A 19,193-nucleotide genomic window follows, 5' to 3' on the forward strand; every position below is an offset into this window, starting at 1 on the left:
CATAATTTTGGAGACCAGAAGTCCAAAATTGGTCTCCCTAGGCCTAAATCAAGGTTGTCAGCAAGGCAAGTTCCCTCTGGATGCTCTGGGGAAAGTCCATTCCTTGCCTTTGGCCTCTGGTGGTTGCCTGCGTTCCTGGCTTGTGGCCGCATCTCTCTGATCTCCGTCTCCATGGTCACATTGCTGCCTCCATTTGGGTCAGTGGTCTCTGATGCCTTATAAGGGACATTTGTTGATCACATTTAGCACCCCCCTCCCAGCCCCAGATAATCCAGGAACTCTCTCTTATCTCCAGATCCTTAATTGTATTTTTTGTTTTTTGCTTTTTAGGGCCATACCTGCGTCATATGGCGGTTCCCAGGCTAGGGGTTGAATTGGAGCTACAGCCGCCAGCCTATGCCACAGCCACATCAGATCCAAGCTGCATCTGTGACCTACACCACAGCTCATGGCAATGCTGGATCCTTAGCCCACTGAGCAAGTCCAGGGATCGCACCCACAACCTCATGGTTCCTAGTCAGGTTTGTTTCTGCTGCGCCACGACGGGAACTCCCAGATCCTTAATTTAATCACACTGCATACGCTCCCCCTGGAGAAAGGGTGCTGTGGAGGCAGTGGGAGCAGTTTGAACACTAGTTTGAACACTAGTCAACTGCTAGTTTGCCGACCTTGACCAAGCTACTTAACCTCTTTGAACTTCAGTTTCTTCATCTGAAAGTGGAACTAATCCATACCTATCTCAGAGTTGTTGAAAGAGTTAAGAGAAATAATGTTGATTCAAATATTACTTAGTTTCTTTTTTCTTGCCTTCAGAGCTTAGTTTTGACTCATCTCTGTAGCTCCAGAGCCCGGTTCCATCCTGAGCACATAGTAGTTGCCTGGTAAATGTTCATGGAGTGGTTTCTGCCCTCTGAGGGACAGTGTGGCATTGCCCTACCAGACACTGGGCCCAGCTGGGGTCAGCTTGGTGGTGATGGCCCATCTGGGAATATCTGTGTGGGGTAGTTGGATGCCATTAACTTGGAGAAGTGGGGAGATGCCTGCAAAGCAGGTGTGGTTTCCATGTCAGTATGCCAAGTTGAGGGTGTGTGTGATGCAGGGAAAGCACTAGTGTTCCAGAAAGGGAGAGTGAGAAATGGGTGTGATGAGTGTCCAGATCTCTCTCCCTACCCCCACCCCCTCCATCTACCTACCTACACACACACACACACATGCATGTGCATGCTTTTCCTAAAAGATACATATAATACATATATATTTTTACCTTTGTTATCTTGGCTGTGTGCTCACAATCAGTATAATGTCTGACTTCAGAGTTCGGGACCTGTTTCATTCCTGTGAGGTTCTCCCCAACTAGATGTTGAACTACTTGGGAAGAGGAATTAGTGCATGTATCCTCTGTGGCTGCCTAGTGAGCATTCGTCGGTGGTGATAGGGGATTGAACACTGTAATCTGAACCTTCCTGACAGTGGAGTGAAGTGTTACAATGGAGCACGAACAGTCATTGGTCCGGCCATGGCCTTGGTTAGTGAGTCATTTGGCTTCCCATGTTCCTGAGGCACAGACTGTCCTGCACATCTCCTTGCTGACTCACCCATGCCCCATGTGGAGTCTCAGAGGCCTCTTGTGGCGGCTCTGCATCACTGGCAGAGCTGAGGAATGTGATGGGGGCTGGTCTTCCCAGAAGCCAGCAGCCCCACTTCCAAGACCCTCCATGCCCCAGCTTGGCTGCCTGCGGGGGGGAAAGAAGCACTAGGGACATTGGAAAGGGGGTGGCCTGGGAGCAGCAGTGGGGGGCACACAGGGAAGCACAAAGAGAAAATCTGAATGCAGGCTGGGGAGAGGGAGCAGACACTCCTGGACATCCATCATTGAGGACAGGCTATATCACATCTCTGGAACATTTAGGATTTATCTTTATTATTTTTTCTTTTTTTTTTTTTTTGGCTACCCTGTGGCACATGGAGTTCCCAGGCAAGGGATCAGATCCGAGCTGAAGTTGCAACTGGCACGGCAGGTGTGGCAAGGCTGGCTTCTTTAACCCACTATGCTGAGCTGGGGACCAAACCCGAGTCCTGGTGCTGCAGAGACACTGCCGATCCCGTTTTGCCACAGGAGGAACTCCAGATTTGTGTTTATTATTGATGCATGATACTTCACACCTGTCATTTGCCAAATTTAGGGTTTAATCTACTTCCCTTTCATCCTGGTGATGCTTTTTAGGAGCCCTTATCAGGTGCTATGGCATTAGGTCAGCAGACTTTGAAGGAGATCTTTAGTGGAAAGAAAAACTAAATGTATTTGGAGGACAAAGTGGAACAGACATGTGAGAATCTGTGGGGTTCTAGATCTAGATGAATGCAAAAGTCACAAGTGCAATCTGGGTTCTCTGAATTTCTGAGTTGTTGAGAGAAGAGACGTGATACCCTGCAGGAGGCAGAGGACAGCCCTGAGCTGTGCGGTAGAGTGATGGTTGCGTGAGGCTGAGCTCACAGAGGGGCTCCGTGCCATCACCCGGTACTCACTGCAAGTCTTTCTGGGCCCAGGTGAGTATCTGAGGGAGGATGGGATACAGCCCCTCTCCTGTCATCTGTACCAAGGAGTTAGTTTAGCAGACCATTGTAATACACAAGGTTCTAGTGCACATGTGTGCAGAGTGCTGTAGGGATCAGCAGGGGTGGCCTGGCCCTCGCGGGTGGCTCCTTCTGCCTGAGCAGAGGGAGGAGCACTCTGTGCCCTGTTCACAACCCTGGGAAAACGGGGCGTTTTTCCAGAAATCCTTAAGTCCATGTCATCTGTGCTGCTTACTCTGTTTGAAATAACTATGAAGGGAAAAGATACTTTTGAATTATGTTTGTAACATTCATGGCTGATCTTAGCCAGTAACCCTGTTTTCATTTTTTCTTTAGTGTCAAATCAACAGTGCCTTGACTTCCTTCCATACTGCTCTGGAACTTGCAGTAGACCAGAGGGAAATCCAGCATGTGTGTCTGTATGAAATTGGTAAATATCAAATGTCCAGTTTTTTGTCATGAAATAGTATGGACACATCAGTTACGTCCAGCTGGACATCGGCATCTTGTCCTGCAAGCATGGGCACATTCCTGTGCGCTGTTTCATTGTTCATGCTGCCCTGTTGGAGTCTTTGTGAAACGCCTGCTGCCTTTTGTAACAATAGGACTTTATTACCATAGTACAAGTAGTGATAACTTATCTCGGTGAATTCTCATTACTTCTAATATTTTGTTCCTCGTAGCATTATGATTTTAGGAGAAGAGGTAAAGTTAAATGAATTGAGTGAAAACCATTTGTGAATATTTTATTGACTGGATGTTAGAATTCCAAACTGAGTTCTCTCCCTTCCCACCAGTGTTTACCTGAGGAGAAAACTGTGGCCTAGGAGAGATTTGGGCAAGTGCATTTTAATCCCAAACGCTCTCCCAACTAACTCAGACTTCGCCCTCTCAGTAGCTGCTGGAGCCTTGTGGTGGCTCTGTGGTTTAGATGAAGCTGGAGGGATGAGCACCCTGCAGGAGTGCCTGGCACACAGGAGGCCCTACACACATGAACCGCTTCTTCCTGCTTCTCCCTTCTTGGAGGTGACTTTATAGACAGACTTAGACCTAAAATGTACCCCCACTCTCTCCCCCTGTCACTGTTGCTATGATTTTTTTTTTTTTTTTTTTTTTTTTTTTGTCTGTGCTAAAGACACATAGTAATTCCATGATCCTTTAAGGTGGCAGTTACTCAATTATGTTGAGAAGTGGAAACCCAACTTTGGACTTGAAACAACAACACATTTTAGTAAGGGATTCATCCTTTTTGGAGTTTGAGCCTAAGGTCATATCGTGGAGCAGATGTAAAATGAAGGAAGGCAGAGACGAAGAAAAGATGAAGTAGTGACTTGAGTCAGGGAATTGGGGCTCCAGAGGCTGTCTGTGGGGGTGGGGGTGGAGAGGCCCAGGAGGAGGGTGGTGCCTGTCCAGTTGGACCTTACGATGCCTGCCACTTGCTTGCCTGCTGTAGACATAATTGTCTTCCTGAATCTGCTTTCCTGAATCTTCTTTTAAAGAGGACTGCAGGAAGTTCTCCTGTGGAGCAGTGGGTTAAGGATCCAGTGTTGTCACTGCAGCAGCTCAGTTCCAATCTCTGGCACGGGAACGTCCACATGCTATAGGTGTGGCCAAAAAAAAGACTGCAAACTAAAAGTGCGAACTAAAAGATTGGGAACTGCCCAAGAAGTAGTCTTAGGTTTTAAACTTGAGCCTGTTATGGTTTAGGGAGTGGAAATGAGGTATGATCCCATGGGAAATGTATTTTTCTGTAGTCTAAGCTGCTGGAGCTCTGCTTAGTAGCCATCATGCAGAATGGAATGTGAATACACTCACATTGTTAAGGAACTTGGAGGAAGACAAGGCGCCTCTGATTTTACAACCAGTGAAGCAGTGTAGAACTTGAGTGAAAAGAACTAGCTTTGGTGGCCTTTTATTTTTCTTATTTAAGGCACTGTCCTTTTTTCTTCCAGTTTTATTGAGATACAGTAACATTTTATGTAAGGTGTACACCATAAAGCTTTGATACCTGTATACATTGGGAAATGATTATGGTGGCCTTTTGTGGGTGCCCCATTTCCAGGTCTTTGGTAAGTGAGAATTCAGAGCTGAAAGAAGTTTAGAACCCAGGTTCCTCATTCAGGTTCAGTGCTGCCTCCCACCTCCATTTTTGCATTTAATTCAAATCTTACCCCAACATCTGTTTTAGGATGGAAGTAGCCCCCATTTCTATTCTAAAAGATATCAATTCTTATCATATCCCATAAGACTTTGAATTTTCTGCAAGTGTGGATCCCTGTAGTACACGTGGTAGGTCTAAGATGACACACCTACTTCATGATGCAGCGGCTAACAGAATTTCTTATGGAGGGAAATCATGGACTGGAAAGAGGGATGGCCTTTCCAGAGGTTCTCCCCTCTGATTAGCTATGTGACCTTGAGCAAGTCACAAAGCCTCTTCACGCCTTAGGTTTTCCCCTTAGTTAAGCGAGGACACCATCAGCCACCTTTTCAAGGCTGCAATAGGGCTAGAGAGAATTGTATCAGGTGCCTGATAGACACGGGGATGGCTCCATGAATGGACCAACAAGGAGGATAAAATTCCTTACATCCTCATTGCTGCTGCTCCTGCCAGAGTTCCCGTCTGACCATGTTTAGTTCCTCAAAAGAGACCTTTCTCTGCTCCTGCAGAGGGAGAGTAGCAACAGCTTAGTTTCTGACTGGTTTGCTCTCTACTTGTCAGAACGGGTTGCTAATTGACAGCAATTATGAATGTGCAGGTGAGTGTGAGACTTTTTGAAGCAGTCACTGTGTGTCTATAATCTAACAGTATTGCTCCTTTTTCTGTGCTTGCTCCTGCTGCTGGGAGAGAAGTACCATGTGTGGGTTCATCTCATAACCGGAGGAGGCAAATTGGAGTCTTCCTAGAAATCTTTACATCCCTCCCTTCTATATTGCTTCATCAGAGATGCCTTGTCTTACTCAAAACATCACACTGAAAATATTTAAGAAGAAAATTGTGAAGTTCTCAGGTCATTTGCATAGAAGACTCATAGAGAAATGTCAGCAGTATGAGAGCTTTCGAGCTGACAGATGGGCTGCAAAGCACACTATCGAGGGCCCTGTACTAAACGTGTCTCTTTCCTAGGTTGGTGCAGCATGATAGAACTGGATTTCAAGGATGCATTTGATTCCTTTGAGAGGCTAAAAAATGAATCCAGGTGGTCCCAGTGCTATTATGCGTATTTAACCGCAGGTGAGTAGACCACGGTCTGCACGGCCATGTGCACCCTTCTCGGGTCTCAAGAATGCATGCGCCGTGGTTGATGGGTGGGAGAGTGATGGCAGGAGGATGCAGAAGTCATGTTCTTCAGTTTCCTACGGCATGGATTGTCTTGTGCTACAAGGAGAGAGCATCTGAGTATCACTGACCCAGCTGAACACCGGAGAGTTGGAGTTTGTGGTGCACACACCACCCCTCCTTGATGCCCCCCTCAGGGCTGGTTTAGTCACACACTGGGTCCTGGAAATGTTTGTTGTGAGTTTCTCCCTGTTTTCCTGCATTTTGCCCTAAACTGCCTCAACCTACCCTTATCTACCCTTTTTCCTTTATTTTCTCAAATCTGTTTTTCATTTAGTCAGAACTTAAAAGAATTTAACCTGTGTTTTAAATTGTCAACATTTTTGTTTGGATTGTTAGTGCCCTGGTTACATTAAGTTGTACTGATTTTGAGTAATCTGTTCCAGCCTTGTTTTACCTTTTAGCCCTGTTGCATAATTACAGTGTGATTTTGCAGAATACAAGTTATTTCAGCACTACTTATCCTTATAGCAGAAACACCTGTAATTTCTGACAGGCACATGAATGTGCATTGCCTTTTGGCCATATACGAAGAGATAGTTAGAGGCATGCTGCCACCTCGTGGACAAAATGGCTGTCTTTGCCCTGAGCTTCTTGATGCTTGTGATGCAGAATTGTCCAGGTGGAATTGAAGAGACCCAGGTGGTTGTGCATTTTCTGCCTTCGGTGATGAACTCTCCTTATACACCCATATATGTGATTCTTTTACTTAAAATTCAACAGACATTTACTTATTTAAAAAAATTTTTTTTTCGCTTTTTAGGGCTTCACCCACAGCATATGGAGGTTCCCAGGCTAGGGGTCAAATCAGAGCTGTAGCTGCCAGCCTACATTATAGCTACAGCTTCAGCCGTAGCCACGCCAGATCTCAGCCTCGTCTGCAACCTACACCACAGCTCACTGGTGGCAACAGTGTCGGACAATGGTGGCTGGCATGCCGGATCCTTAACCCACTGACAAAGCCAGGGATTGAACCTGCATCCTCATGGATGCTAGTCAGATTCATTAACCGCTGAGCCATGACAGGAATTCCAACAGACATTATTTTAAATATATTATTTCTATGAATATTTGGATTTAACAAAACATCTGTCATTCCATCCCTTTAAGTAGTCTCCTTAAAGAAGATAGAATAAATAGTGACCAGTGTATGTCCTGGATGGTCTATAATGACAGTCCACTAATCATCAGGATGGAAGCCCCTTATACCCACACACCTGACTGCAGCCACCCCCCACCCCAGGGTACTGCCTGTTTTTGTAGCTGATGTTTGAATAGGATTGTTTTCAATATGGTGCTTAGGACACTTAAGTGTTGGTTTACAGAGCTCACAGGCATTGGATGAAAGGAGCAGCTAGTTATTGAGCGGCCTCTATGTGTCCAGCACATTGATGAACCAAAACAAAGAGGCTGCACAACAACCCAGTGGTGATTAAGGTGTAATGGGGTCACATAGTCAATGTGGGCAGCGATTTCTTTTTTAATCTTTGTGGCGCATAAAATATGAAGAAATAAAGGTACAGTGTGGCCACAGAGAGGAGTATTTATTCTCCAGATACTGGAAGTCCCAGGATGGTAGCAGTTGTAGGAGGTGGTAAAGCATGGAAGGCTCTATTCCCCATGCCTACGCGTGGATTTCATGCTGCTCCACTGTAAAGACTGTGCGGGAGAGGGGAGGGAAAGATCGCTTCCAGGGGAGGCACCCGACAGGAGCTGCCACCTGAGTTGGCCTGAAGGACAGGTACCTGCTGACAGGCAGAACTGGACATAATGGGCATTTGGGGCCCAGAAACAATGCCACTGGGGGGCTTAGTTCCTTGAACTATTTTTTAAATTATGGTAAAAATATGTAGTATAAGATGTTTTCATCATTTTAAGTGTGTGGTTCAGTGGCGTTAAATTCTTTCACAGCCACCACGACTATCCAAGGAACATTATCAGCCCAAACTGAAACGCTATGGGCATTAAACAGTAACTCCCCACTCCCCAGCCTAGCTCCTAATGACTGCTCTGCTTTCTCTCTGTATCAACTGGACTCTTTGGGTACCTTGTATAAATGAACTCAGTGCTATTTGCTAATGGTATCTGGTTTATTTCATTCAGCATAATGTCCCTGAGGTTCATCTGTGTTGTAGTATGTGTCAGAATTTCATTCCTTTTAGACTGAATAATATTCCCTTGTGTGTTTATAACACATTGTGTTGATCTGTTCAGTGTCAGTGGACACTTGGGTTGTTTCCCCCCTTTACCCTTTGTGAAAGATGCTGCTATTGTTATCCACCAGGGTTCTCAGCCTTCCTTAATCAATGGAAATTAATGAGGCCAGACAAGACGTTCAGGCAAAGCTACTGGGGGCGCCTAGTGCACCAGCGGAGGGGGGGGGGGGGAGTGAAAACAAGTAATAGTTCCCTTCCTCGTTCCCCAAGGCAGGGCGAGCTGGTTCTTTCTGTGGGGTGTGGGTGGGGGCAGGTCCAGGGGTCAGGCTGGAGGGGTGGTTTCGATGCTTTGCCTACCCCTTCAGTGGCATTGTGTACAGGGTGCATGTGTAATATCCCGGTTTTGCTCCCAGCCTTTCAGAAGTGGCAGTTGGGTTTCTGGTCTTTTTGTGTCTTGTCTATAATTCACCCCAACTGCACATACACATTGTTGTTTTTGCTCCCTTATAGTTTCTTTGTATTTTGTTGCTCAAGGAGACATTTGTCCAGGTGCAAGCACTGCAAGAAAGGGCCCCAGGTCCCGGCCCGTCTCACATTGAACATGGTTCTCTTTGAGACCCTATTTTCAATTCCACTGGGTATATTAGCCAGAAGTGGGAAGACTGGATCACATTCCTGTACTACTCTTGCAACTTGTCTATAAGATGGAAATTATGTAAAAATTAAGTCACCCAAAATAATAGAATATCACTTGTAGGGCAGTGTAAGCTTAGTCTTAATCAGTGAACCAAGCATCCCATGTTCTGTGTAGTTTTCAGATTTGGGATAAATCAGAGATGCTCATACCTTCAAACATCCGCATCTTTTAAAGCAACTGTAAAATTGTACTGAGAGGAGGTGGTATATATTCTTCAGGATCTGAGGTATTACTTTGTATAAGTGCAGGGGTAATTCAGATCCTGATGCTGTTGCTGTTTGGTGGTCTCATGTGCCCACACTTGCTCATTTTTTTTTAATTGTGACTATATAATAATATCAATTATCTGAGGAGACCTCAAGCTAGGGGCAGCAGTAACTATTCTTACTCATTGATTTACTATGTGACCTTAGGCAAGTTGTTTTTTTTTTTTTTTTAACTTTCCTGGACCTCTACATCATCTGATCTATAATATGATGGAGTTGTTTTATAGAACAATCACTAAGCTTCCTTCTGGTTTTGAAATATTATAACTGAAGCAGATGAAGTCAATTTGAATGAGTTCATACCCCCACATCTGGACCAGTGCTGCTTCCATAATTGAGAATGGGGTTCCCTCTCCTTTTGAATATTCAGTGTAATCTCACTTACTTGCAGTAGAAATCTGCCTTTCCTACCACCTTGGTGTCCTCAGCTTTCTCCAAGCCTTGCTGCTTAAGCTTCTTTGACCCTTGCAATAGCTGCCCATCCTCTGACATGGCCCTGTGCCTGGCTTAACTGAGCCCCAAAATATGAGTATAGGACTGCTTGGATAAAGAAGAACCAGCAAATCAATGGACACTCCAACTGGGGGTTGAAAAACCATGTGTGGCAAAGATGAAATCAACACAAAATTAATAGAAATGAATTCAGTGCCGTGGGAATTGAAAAGAGGTTGACAAAGAGTACTTGGTGAAGTTTCAGTAAGGAGATGGGACTGCAGCCAGGTGTGAAGTTTGGAGAAGAGAGCAAACAGGTGAGGCAAAGGAAATATGGTGAAGAGTTTTTCCTGGGGTGGAATGAAGATAGTGTGCAGACCATCAAAATCTTACCCTCCTCCAAGGTTCAATTTGATGCCTACTTCCTTAAAGCTTCCCTGATCACTCCAAAGAGAAAAAGATCCTTGCTCTTGTTGAGCTTTTCCAAAAGTATTTTGATGCTGGAACACCAAAGGCTCTCATCACCATATACATTGTGGTTCAGGGACTGTGTACCTTATTTGTCCAGCTGAAATTTAAGTTTCCTCAGGGTGTAAGCACATGCATTTCTTCTTCACATTCTTGCAGGCAGTGTAGGTGGTAGGTGCCCAGTGAACGTGTATAGGACTAATTGATGACTTTCCGGGCGCAGGGGTATCTTTCTACCACCATGAAGCTTTCGCAATCCCCCTGGCTCCTAATTGTTCTTTCCCAGATTCCTTTTTAATCCACTTTTGGAGCATGTGAGCTCCAGCTGGATTGTGCTCTGTGACAGTATCTGGGAGTTTTGTGATGTGCAATACCATCTCCCCAAAAGAGGACTAGGACTGTCGTTGTTCCACATCCTCCCAAAGTTCAGGGAGCCCAGTACCTGGGAAATAGTTGTTGAATCCATGGAGTGACAATCAGGAGGGTGAAATAGTCCCAGTGTAACAGTTTTTAAAAGTATTTGCTCCCATTTTTTACTTTGGTAACACTTTCAAAGTATCATCAACCTAGGTATCCCTTAGTGGCATTTTCCCCCTAATACTTAAAGTATGCAAGGATGGGGAGTTTCCTGAAATTCTCTGGTGGCTCAGTGGGTGATGGATCCAGTGGGTCACTGCTGTGACGCGGGTTCAAACCGTGGCCCAGGAGTTTCCACGTGCCTTGGGCATGGCCAAAAAAAAAAAAATATAAGTGTGATTTCTTACAGTTTGTCAGGGAGCCACCGGCGATGTGGACGGGGCCCAGATTGTCTTTAAAGAAGTCCAGAAACTCTTCAAAAGGAAAAACAATCAGATTGAACAGTTCTCAGTGAAAAAGGTATGTTGGAACCTATTGATCTGGTATGGCATTTATGATGGACGCTTGTAACTGTCACCACCTTGGGCAGGTTTTAGGACATCATAATCAAAGCTGGCAACCTACTTGCCGTGCAAAATGCAGTTTGCAACTGTGGAGAGAGTTTCCTCTCATGTCATTCTTGTCTGAATGCAAAGTGTTGTTTTGTTGCAGATAATTAAAGCATTTGCTTTTTTGAATGGGTGGAGACATTACAGACCCTGTAAGGCTCATGAGCATATTTGGAGAGAAGAGCATCTGTCTCAAGAGTTAGGTCATTTCAGAAGAATGTACATGAGCAGAACTAGGGAAGAGATACAGACTATTGGCTCTCATAACGTGAAACCATTGCATGTCTAACCTAATAAAAGTATGCATCAAATTGACCAGCACAAAGGCCCAAGACTGTAGGGACAAAGCCACTGGCTTATTTCTGTACTTTTAAGAATACAATTTAGCTGAATTACTATGGGTTACATGACAACTTGTCATATCCTGAATTTTCCATGTTTTTGAGTTTTGCATGTTTTCATTGAAAGAACGTTTAATGACATAATGTGCATATAAACTCGATTATACTGTGAAATGCCCCCTGAGAGTACTGGGACTAGTTAGAAAACTAAAAAGTTAATAAAACTATAACTGAAAGGCATCCTAGTATTCCATCTCCATGTAATAAACCCATTGGCTTATTACTTGTCACCAGCTTTTATAAATTCTTTTGCTTTCAACTGAAAAGACTCTGGTTTCAGCCTGAAGTTGTCAAAATAAATGCAGGATCTTGAGAGTAGGTTGAATAGAGTGAGAGAAAGGCAGATCTACCATAATAAATATATTAAAAATTGGAAAGCAAAATTGTTGAGACAAATTTTCATTTTAGGCTTGGCAAGAGGGGATTGTTTACATCACAGCTGAACCATGCACTTCTGAATGTCTCTGATATAAGGTTTTTTTTTTTAATTTTAATTTTTATTTTTTTTTAAGTGTAGCATAATCGTTCTAACTACTTGCAGGCAGAGAGATTTCGGAAACAAACCCCAACCAGAGCGCTCTGTGTGCTGGCATCCATCGAAGTGTTGTACTTGTGGAAAGCCCTTCCCAACTGTTCCTTCCCCAACCTCCAGAGGATGAGTCAAGGTAAAAAACAAAACTGAACCCAGCAGCTTGTTCCTTCCTGTCTCACTAATATGCTCTGATTCAGAGAGTGCAAATCTGTCATTCTTGGATACATGGTCTAGTGATTAAGAAAATTCAGTCGCTTAGGTGACAGGAGCAGGAAGCACTGAAAGAGATGGACATACTTCGCCTCTTAGCTGAGTGGCGGTGCATGCCGATTGTCAATCTTATAATCCTAGTGTCAGGGGGCTTGTTGTAAGCGTATCTTCCCCCCTCCATTAAATGCCTCTTTCTTCATATAGACATCCATTAAAATGCAAAGGCATCAAGTGTACATACGGTTCCGTGGGTTTTGGTGGATATGTTCACCATGGCATCTACACCACGATCAAGACATAGAACAATTCTACTACCCCTGAAATTTCCCTTGCGCCCCTTCTTTGTCAGTCCCCATCCCGAGGCTCCCCTGTTATGATTTCTCTCTTCACAGATAACTTTTTAACTTCAGACAAGTGGAGTTGGACAGTGTGTGTCCCTTTGAGTGTATGGCTTCATTTGTCTAGTGAGTCTGAGATTGACCCACATCACATCTGTATCAGTAGTCTCTTCCTCTCGCTTGTGCAGTGGTTTTCCATCCTATGGCCCTACCTGTACCACAGTTTCTTTATTCCTTCTCCTACCTATGGGTATTTGGTTTGCTTTTGGGTTTTTAGCAATCACGCATAAAGCTGCTACAAACATAAGTAAGCATTCTAAGGTGTCCTGGCCTTGGTGTGGAATTACATAATGATTTCTCTTGGGTAGACACTGAGGAGGATAATTGGAAGCCTACTTTTTTGATTTATATATTTAAAAAACCGTAAGACCATAAGTTATGGTACTATAATCTTCATAAAGTCATTTTTGTGTAGTTGTAGGAGAAGTTCCTGGAAGAAAACTTTAAGTAAAATAAAGCTTTACTCATTATTCAGTATTGTAACATTTCCTCTCAGGGTGTAGCAGTAGATATTTGAATGGCACTTTGTAGTCTGGCAAATTTGTTTGCTCTGCACTGCAACCAAGGGGAGGAGAAAAGGCAGAAAGCATTGTCCTGACCATTTAATAATGAGGAAGGTGAGACTCGGAACAGGTGACTTGCCCAGCTCCCGTAGGAGCCAAGGTCCCTGCTGCTGGTCCGAGGATGACACAGTGACTAGCAAAGCCTTCAGCTTTCTGCACACAGCTGCCTCTTCCTGGGAGCATGAAGGTATTTGAATTATGCCATTGGAAGTACCATTACATGAGGAGGCTTCTTGTACTAAAATAAAAGGCATATGCAGTTGTCCCTGGGTATCTGACGGGGGGGACTGGTTCAAAGACACACACAAACCCCCACCAGACACCAAAATCCACTGATGCTCAAGTCCCTTATGTAAATTTATACATAATATTTGCATATAACCTATACACACTTTCCCCCGTTTACTTTAAATCATCTTAGGCTACTTATTATAATACCTGATATGTAAATGTTATGTGTATGGTTGTAAATAAAATGTAAATAGTTTGTAAATAGTTTCTGGGTGTGCAGCAAATTCAAGTTTTGCTTGTTGGGACTTTCTGGAAATTTTTTTTTTTTTTCCAGAATGTTTTCAATCCACAGTTGGTTGCATCCATGGATGCGGAACTTTCAAGTTTGGAGTATCACCGACTGTACATCCCAAAAGATGGTTCTATAGAAAGTAACTTTCTTTGGACATGTAGTCTTATTGACATACATGCTTCCCTTTTCCAAAGAGATTTAGTATTAATATTTAGGGCTTGTTAAACAATTGTTAGTGACTGTAGAAGATTTTCAGGTTTCTCCACAAGTCAACTTGTTTGTGATCAAATACAGCGTTTTCCATTGATTCACATATTTTTATCATCAGACTTACCTGCCTTCTGCTTATTAAAAAAAAAAAAAAAAAGAAGGATTTGCTCTCGAAGGTCAAAAAGTTTGTCCGTGTTGATTGATATTCCAGATCAAGGTAAAGCAATTCTAAAAGAAGCTGTGCTCAGAGGCCCTGTAATTAGAGTAGGTGTGTAACCCTCCTAAGGGGATTCCTTGAAAGGAAGCAAAATTTTCTTAGTTATGCGAGGTCTGTTCTGTTGTTTAAAAAGATAGGCATAATTTAAAACCCATCTCTTATTGTTGATGCAAGTCTAGAATATCTACCAAACCTCTAACTCAGAGGAACAGTACAGAATTTTAGGTATTGTTTTTAATGCACAATTGGGTGGTCGTGTGTTTAGAGAGAATTAAAACACTCATGCAGATATCAAATAATACTTGGCAGGTACAAGAATGATTATCACTCAATGTAACTAAATATTCTCTGAATGCCTTTCCAAGTATCAAACAAGAAAGATGTCTTGGAAAGGGAGGCAGTGTCGCAGGAACATGAGATAATTCTCTAATCTTTTTGATGACAGTCCATTTCAGAGAGCTGTTAATTGGATTATCTCATTCCCCAGTAGTGATCCAAATTGATTCAATTGTGTGAAAAACAGTGAAGATCTTTATAAAGAAGTAGTTAAGTTCTAGGGGGAAAAAAAAAAACCCTGCTAGCAGGTGATAGAGGGCTGTGTGCATTATCACGTTCTTCCCCCAGGCCCTCAGTCCCTGTCTGTGACTCCCACTCCCTTCATCAGCAGAGCGGTTGGATTCTTACATCTTGTCCCGTGGTTTCACTCATGCCCTTCCCTCACTTACCAGCCCCTCTCCTCTGCTTACTCTATATTCTTAGCACAGCAGTCAGAGTGATTAAAACCTAAGTGTGTGTTGTTGCACCTCTAAGACCTGTGGTCTCATCTCATTCACAGTAAAGGCCCAGGTCCATCAAATGGCGTGTTGTCGGCACACATGCCCCACTACTGATGCTGCTCACCAGACGCCAGCCACACTCCTCCTTCCTGAGCCTGAGCATACCAGGCCTCAGTGCCTTTGCACTTGCCCTTCTCTCCTGCAAAAACTCTTCCCATCCCACCAACATTGACATGGCTCCTTTACTCATTTTCTTCAGGCTGTCCTTTATACACCTCTGACTTTTTCAGTGGGGCTTAACCTATACCATTCCTCTTTTTTTTTTTTTTTTTTTTTAGGGCCACACCCACAGCATATGGAAATTCCCAAACTAGGGGTTGAATCGGAGCTGTAGCTGCAGGCCTACACCACAGCTGCAGCAATGCAGGAACTGAGCCATGTCCACAACCTATACCACAGCTCACGGTAACTCCAGATCCTTAACCCACTGAGCAAGGCCAAGGCTAGGGATCGAACCCACATCCTCGTGGGTACTAGTCAGGTTCTTTACCACTGAGCCACAATGGGAACTCCAACCTGTACCTTTCTAACCGCCCCCTTTCTAGCTTTATTTTTTATCTCAGCATGTACACTTCTTTAACATACTTATTTTATCTGTTTGTCTTTTGTGTCATCTGTTCCCTCCACAAAACTTTAGTTTCCTAAGGGCAGGAATTTTTTTTCTGTGTGGTCACTGCTGGCACATAGTAAATACTCAGTACCTATTGAGTGAATGGGTAGAATGAATGAAGAGGGAATGAGTGAATGAAGGGGTGAATGAACTGCATTCCCCCAACACTACTGCTACCGTAAGATTTTTTGGGTTCTTTTTTTGTGGAGATATTTACAGCCTATTTTTTTGAGACACCTCTTGCTTCTGTAGGTTTAGATTCACATTTACCTCTTTGCCACTCTATCCAGCTCTTCCGGTTACTTCCAAAACTTCTTCTGGAACCTTGAGATACACACACACACACACACACACACACGTATGTCCATACACACACACACACACACACATGTATGTCCATACATTTATATGTAATATGTGTGTGTATATATGTGTATGTTTTTATCAAACCGTATCAAATCTCAATGTCTTTATTGGTGCATAGAAATAATTACTAGTTTTCCTCCTCTATTAGCTCCACTATGTTTCCGATTTCTACCTTTTTCATTTCCTTGGAAAACTTCCATGTTACCCTCCAACATGTGTGCCCATCCTCCAACATGTGGAATCTTCTTGAAGTAGGGGGATCACGCCCCTTCTCGGAGACTGGTGCAGTGTCTCCTACAAGACATGTGAGGGTGTTTACTGCCTAGTTTTTTAAACTAATATGATGCAATTTAAGAGATATTGATAGACTTTGTCTTTTTATTTTTTAGTATTTTAGAGCCACACCCATGGAACATGGAAGTTCCCAGGCTAGGGAAACAAATTGGAGCTACAGCTGCCGGCCTACACCACAGACACAGCAACACGGGATCCAAGCCGAGTCTGCAACCCACAACACAGCTCAGGGCAATGCTGGATCCCCGACCCACTGAGTGAGGCCAGGGATCCAACCCGCATCCTAATGGATATTAGTCGAATTCATTTCTGCTGAGCCTTAATGGGAACTCCAGATAGACATTATTTTTGAGAGCAGTTTTAGATTCACAGCCAAATTGAGCAGAAAGTACGGAGTGGTTCCCATATACCCCAGACCCTCCCAACCCTCACGTGTACACACTCAGACTCCCCAACCACTAATGTCCCCCACTGTGGGTCATTTGTTAACAGCTGATGAACCAACACTGACACATTGTTATCACTCAGAGTCCACCATTTGCATTAGAGTTGATGCTTTTTTGGTACATTCTGTGGGATTTGATGAATGAAGTAATGACACATATGCCCTTTTACAGACGAAATGATACAGAATTGTTTCACTTCCCTGAATGTACTTGCGCCCTACCTCTGGCAACCCACCACAGTTTTGCCTTTTCCAGAATGTCACATAGTTGTAATTGTACAGTATGGAGACAATTGCAAATTTTCTTCTTTGACTTAGTAGCAGTATATTCAGTTTTGAGACTTCTTGGCACTATGAAGTTCAATATCTTTGCCTTTCCATGACTAAGGATACTCATTAAGTAGTAGGAAGGGGAACCTTCTCAGTTTCAGGGGGCAGAATTATGCACTGAGTAAGTTGCTAACCAATGAAATAGTTAACTCAATGATATTTATGAAGTTAAGTGAATGTATTTCCTTCTTGCTGCTTTCACTTCTCTTTAAGCTTGCCATGAAGTGGATGACTCATCTGTCGTTGGATTAAAGTATTTGCTTCTTGGTGCCATACACAAATGTCTGGGGAACTCAGAAGATGCTGTTCAGGTAAATGGTTAATGTGTAGTCATGGCTAAGGACCCCAAACTGTGAAAGCCTGCATATGTGCTTGTGAAAAAGAAAAAGGAAAAAGTGTTACACAAAACCGATCTCCCCCCACTGCATTGTGAGTTTCATCCACTTTATTTGATTAAAGTGCTGGAAGTTTAAGATGCTGGGAGTTAATGATGGTTCACATTAATTTTGTTTGTTTGTTTGTTTGTTTGTTTTAGGGCCACATCCGCGGCATGTGGAGGTTCCCAGGCTAGGGGTCTAATCGGAGCTGTTGCTGCCGGCCTACGCCACAACCACAACAATGCCAGATCCGAGCCATGGCTTTGACCTACACCACAGCTCATAGCAATGCTGGATCCTTAACCCACCAAGTGAGGCCAGGGATCAAACCTGCAACCCCATCATTCCTAGTCAGATTCGTTTCTGCTTTGCCACAATGGGAACTCCTGGTTCACATTAATTTTTTAAAAAACTTTTAAATGAAAGGATAGTTGATTTACAATGTTTCTTAAATTTTCTGTTGTACAGCAAAGTGACCCAATCACACACAGTTTCCCTGTGCTATGATAGGGCCCCATTGCCCATCCATTCCAAATATTATAGTTTGTATCCGAAAACCCCCAAGTGCCTGTCCATCCCACCCTTTCTCCCCTCCCCTGCTAGGAACCACAAATCTGCTCTCCTTGGCCATGATCTGTTTCTATTTTGCAGATGGGAACATCTTGCGATATTTTATTTTTATTTTATATTTTTTCGTCTTTTAAGAGCCACACCCAACGGCATATATGGAGGTTCCCAGGATAGGGGTCCAATTGGAACTGTAGCCACCGGCCTACACCACAGCCACAGCAACTCGGGACTCAACCTGTGTCTACGACCTACTCCACAGCTCACAGCATCCTTAACCCACTGAGCGAGGCCAGGGATGAAACCCACATCCTCATGGATGCTAGTCAGGCTCATTAACCTCTGAGCCACGACGGGAACTCCTGTGCAATATTTTAGATTACACAAACAAGTGATGTCATATGGTATTGTTCTTTCTGGCTTCACTTAGTATGAGAATCTCTATTTCCATTTATGTTGCTTCAAATGGCACTAGTTTATCTTTTTTATGACTGAGCCATTGTATATATGTACCATGTCTTCTTAAACCATTCGTCTCTCAATGGACATTTAGGTTGTTCCCATGTCTTGGCTATTGTGAATAGTGCTGCACTAAATATAGGGGTGCATGTATCTTTTTCAATGAAAGTTTTGTCCAGATATATGCCCAGGAGTGGGATTGCTGGATCATACGGTAGTTCTATATTTAGTTTTTTGGGGTACCTCCATATGGTTTTCCATAGTGGTTATAGTAATTTACATTCCCACCAAGAGTGCAGAAGGGTACCCTTTTCTCCACATTTGTTATTTGTTGACTTGTTAATGATGGCCATTCTGACTGGTGTGAGGTGGTACCTCATTGTAGTTTTGATTTGCATTTCTCTAATAATTAGTGGTGTTGAGCATTTTCTCATGTGTCTATTGGCCATCCATATATCTTCTTTGGAGAATTGTCTATTTAAGTCTTCTGCCCATTTTTTGATTGGGTCGTTTGTAACTTCAGAGCCTTGGAATCCTTTGCATATGGGCTTCTTTCCTGGAACTAGCTATTTATCAAAGATGACAGTCTCAGTTGGAGAAGGAGGAAAGAGGAGTCAGACAGTGTTGGTTTAGGATATTCTTGGTACATGTTATATGAAAAAGAACCATTCAATATTTTCAAATGTAATTAGAGGGATTTTTCTGAGTTTCTTTGGTTGGATTTTTTTGGGTGTATATCCCAGTGTTATTTTGGTTACTTTTTGAAAAAGTTCATGTACTGTAGTAGGAGACTTGGGCTTTTAAATCCTAAAATGTTGATATAATGGTATTATAATTTTAAATGAATCTTCACTGTGGGGTGTAGTAGTTATTACATAGCTCTTAATAGCTTGTAGACCGTATGCTCTAGTATTGGTAAGATACAGTCAAGACACCTGTCAGGAGATGGTTCTTGGC

General features: G+C 43.3%; 1 protein-coding gene across 2 annotated transcripts in view; it reads left to right on the plus strand.

The window, feature by feature from the left end:
* Window positions 1-19,193, plus strand: part of TTC39C (tetratricopeptide repeat domain 39C) — a 106,503-nt gene that overhangs the window by 83,479 nt on the left and 3,831 nt on the right. For both annotated transcript variants that reach the window (XM_084964380.1, XM_003356384.6), the window contains 5 exons: window positions 2,911-3,004; window positions 5,702-5,809; window positions 10,700-10,809; window positions 11,841-11,964; window positions 17,047-17,144. In XM_084964380.1, the coding sequence (XP_084820506.1) occupies window positions 2,911-3,004; window positions 5,702-5,809; window positions 10,700-10,809; window positions 11,841-11,964; window positions 17,047-17,144 (534 nt within the window). The remainder of the gene's footprint in view (window positions 1-2,910; window positions 3,005-5,701; window positions 5,810-10,699; window positions 10,810-11,840; window positions 11,965-17,046; window positions 17,145-19,193) is intronic.

The sequence above is a fragment of the Sus scrofa genome, chromosome 6 (assembly GCF_054392235.1).
Source record: "Sus scrofa isolate SSC_HxYL_T2T_F1_AM1 chromosome 6, Sscrofa_HxYL_maternal_Yorkshire_Landrace_v2.0, whole genome shotgun sequence".
Taxonomy (NCBI): domain Eukaryota; kingdom Metazoa; phylum Chordata; class Mammalia; order Artiodactyla; family Suidae; genus Sus; species Sus scrofa.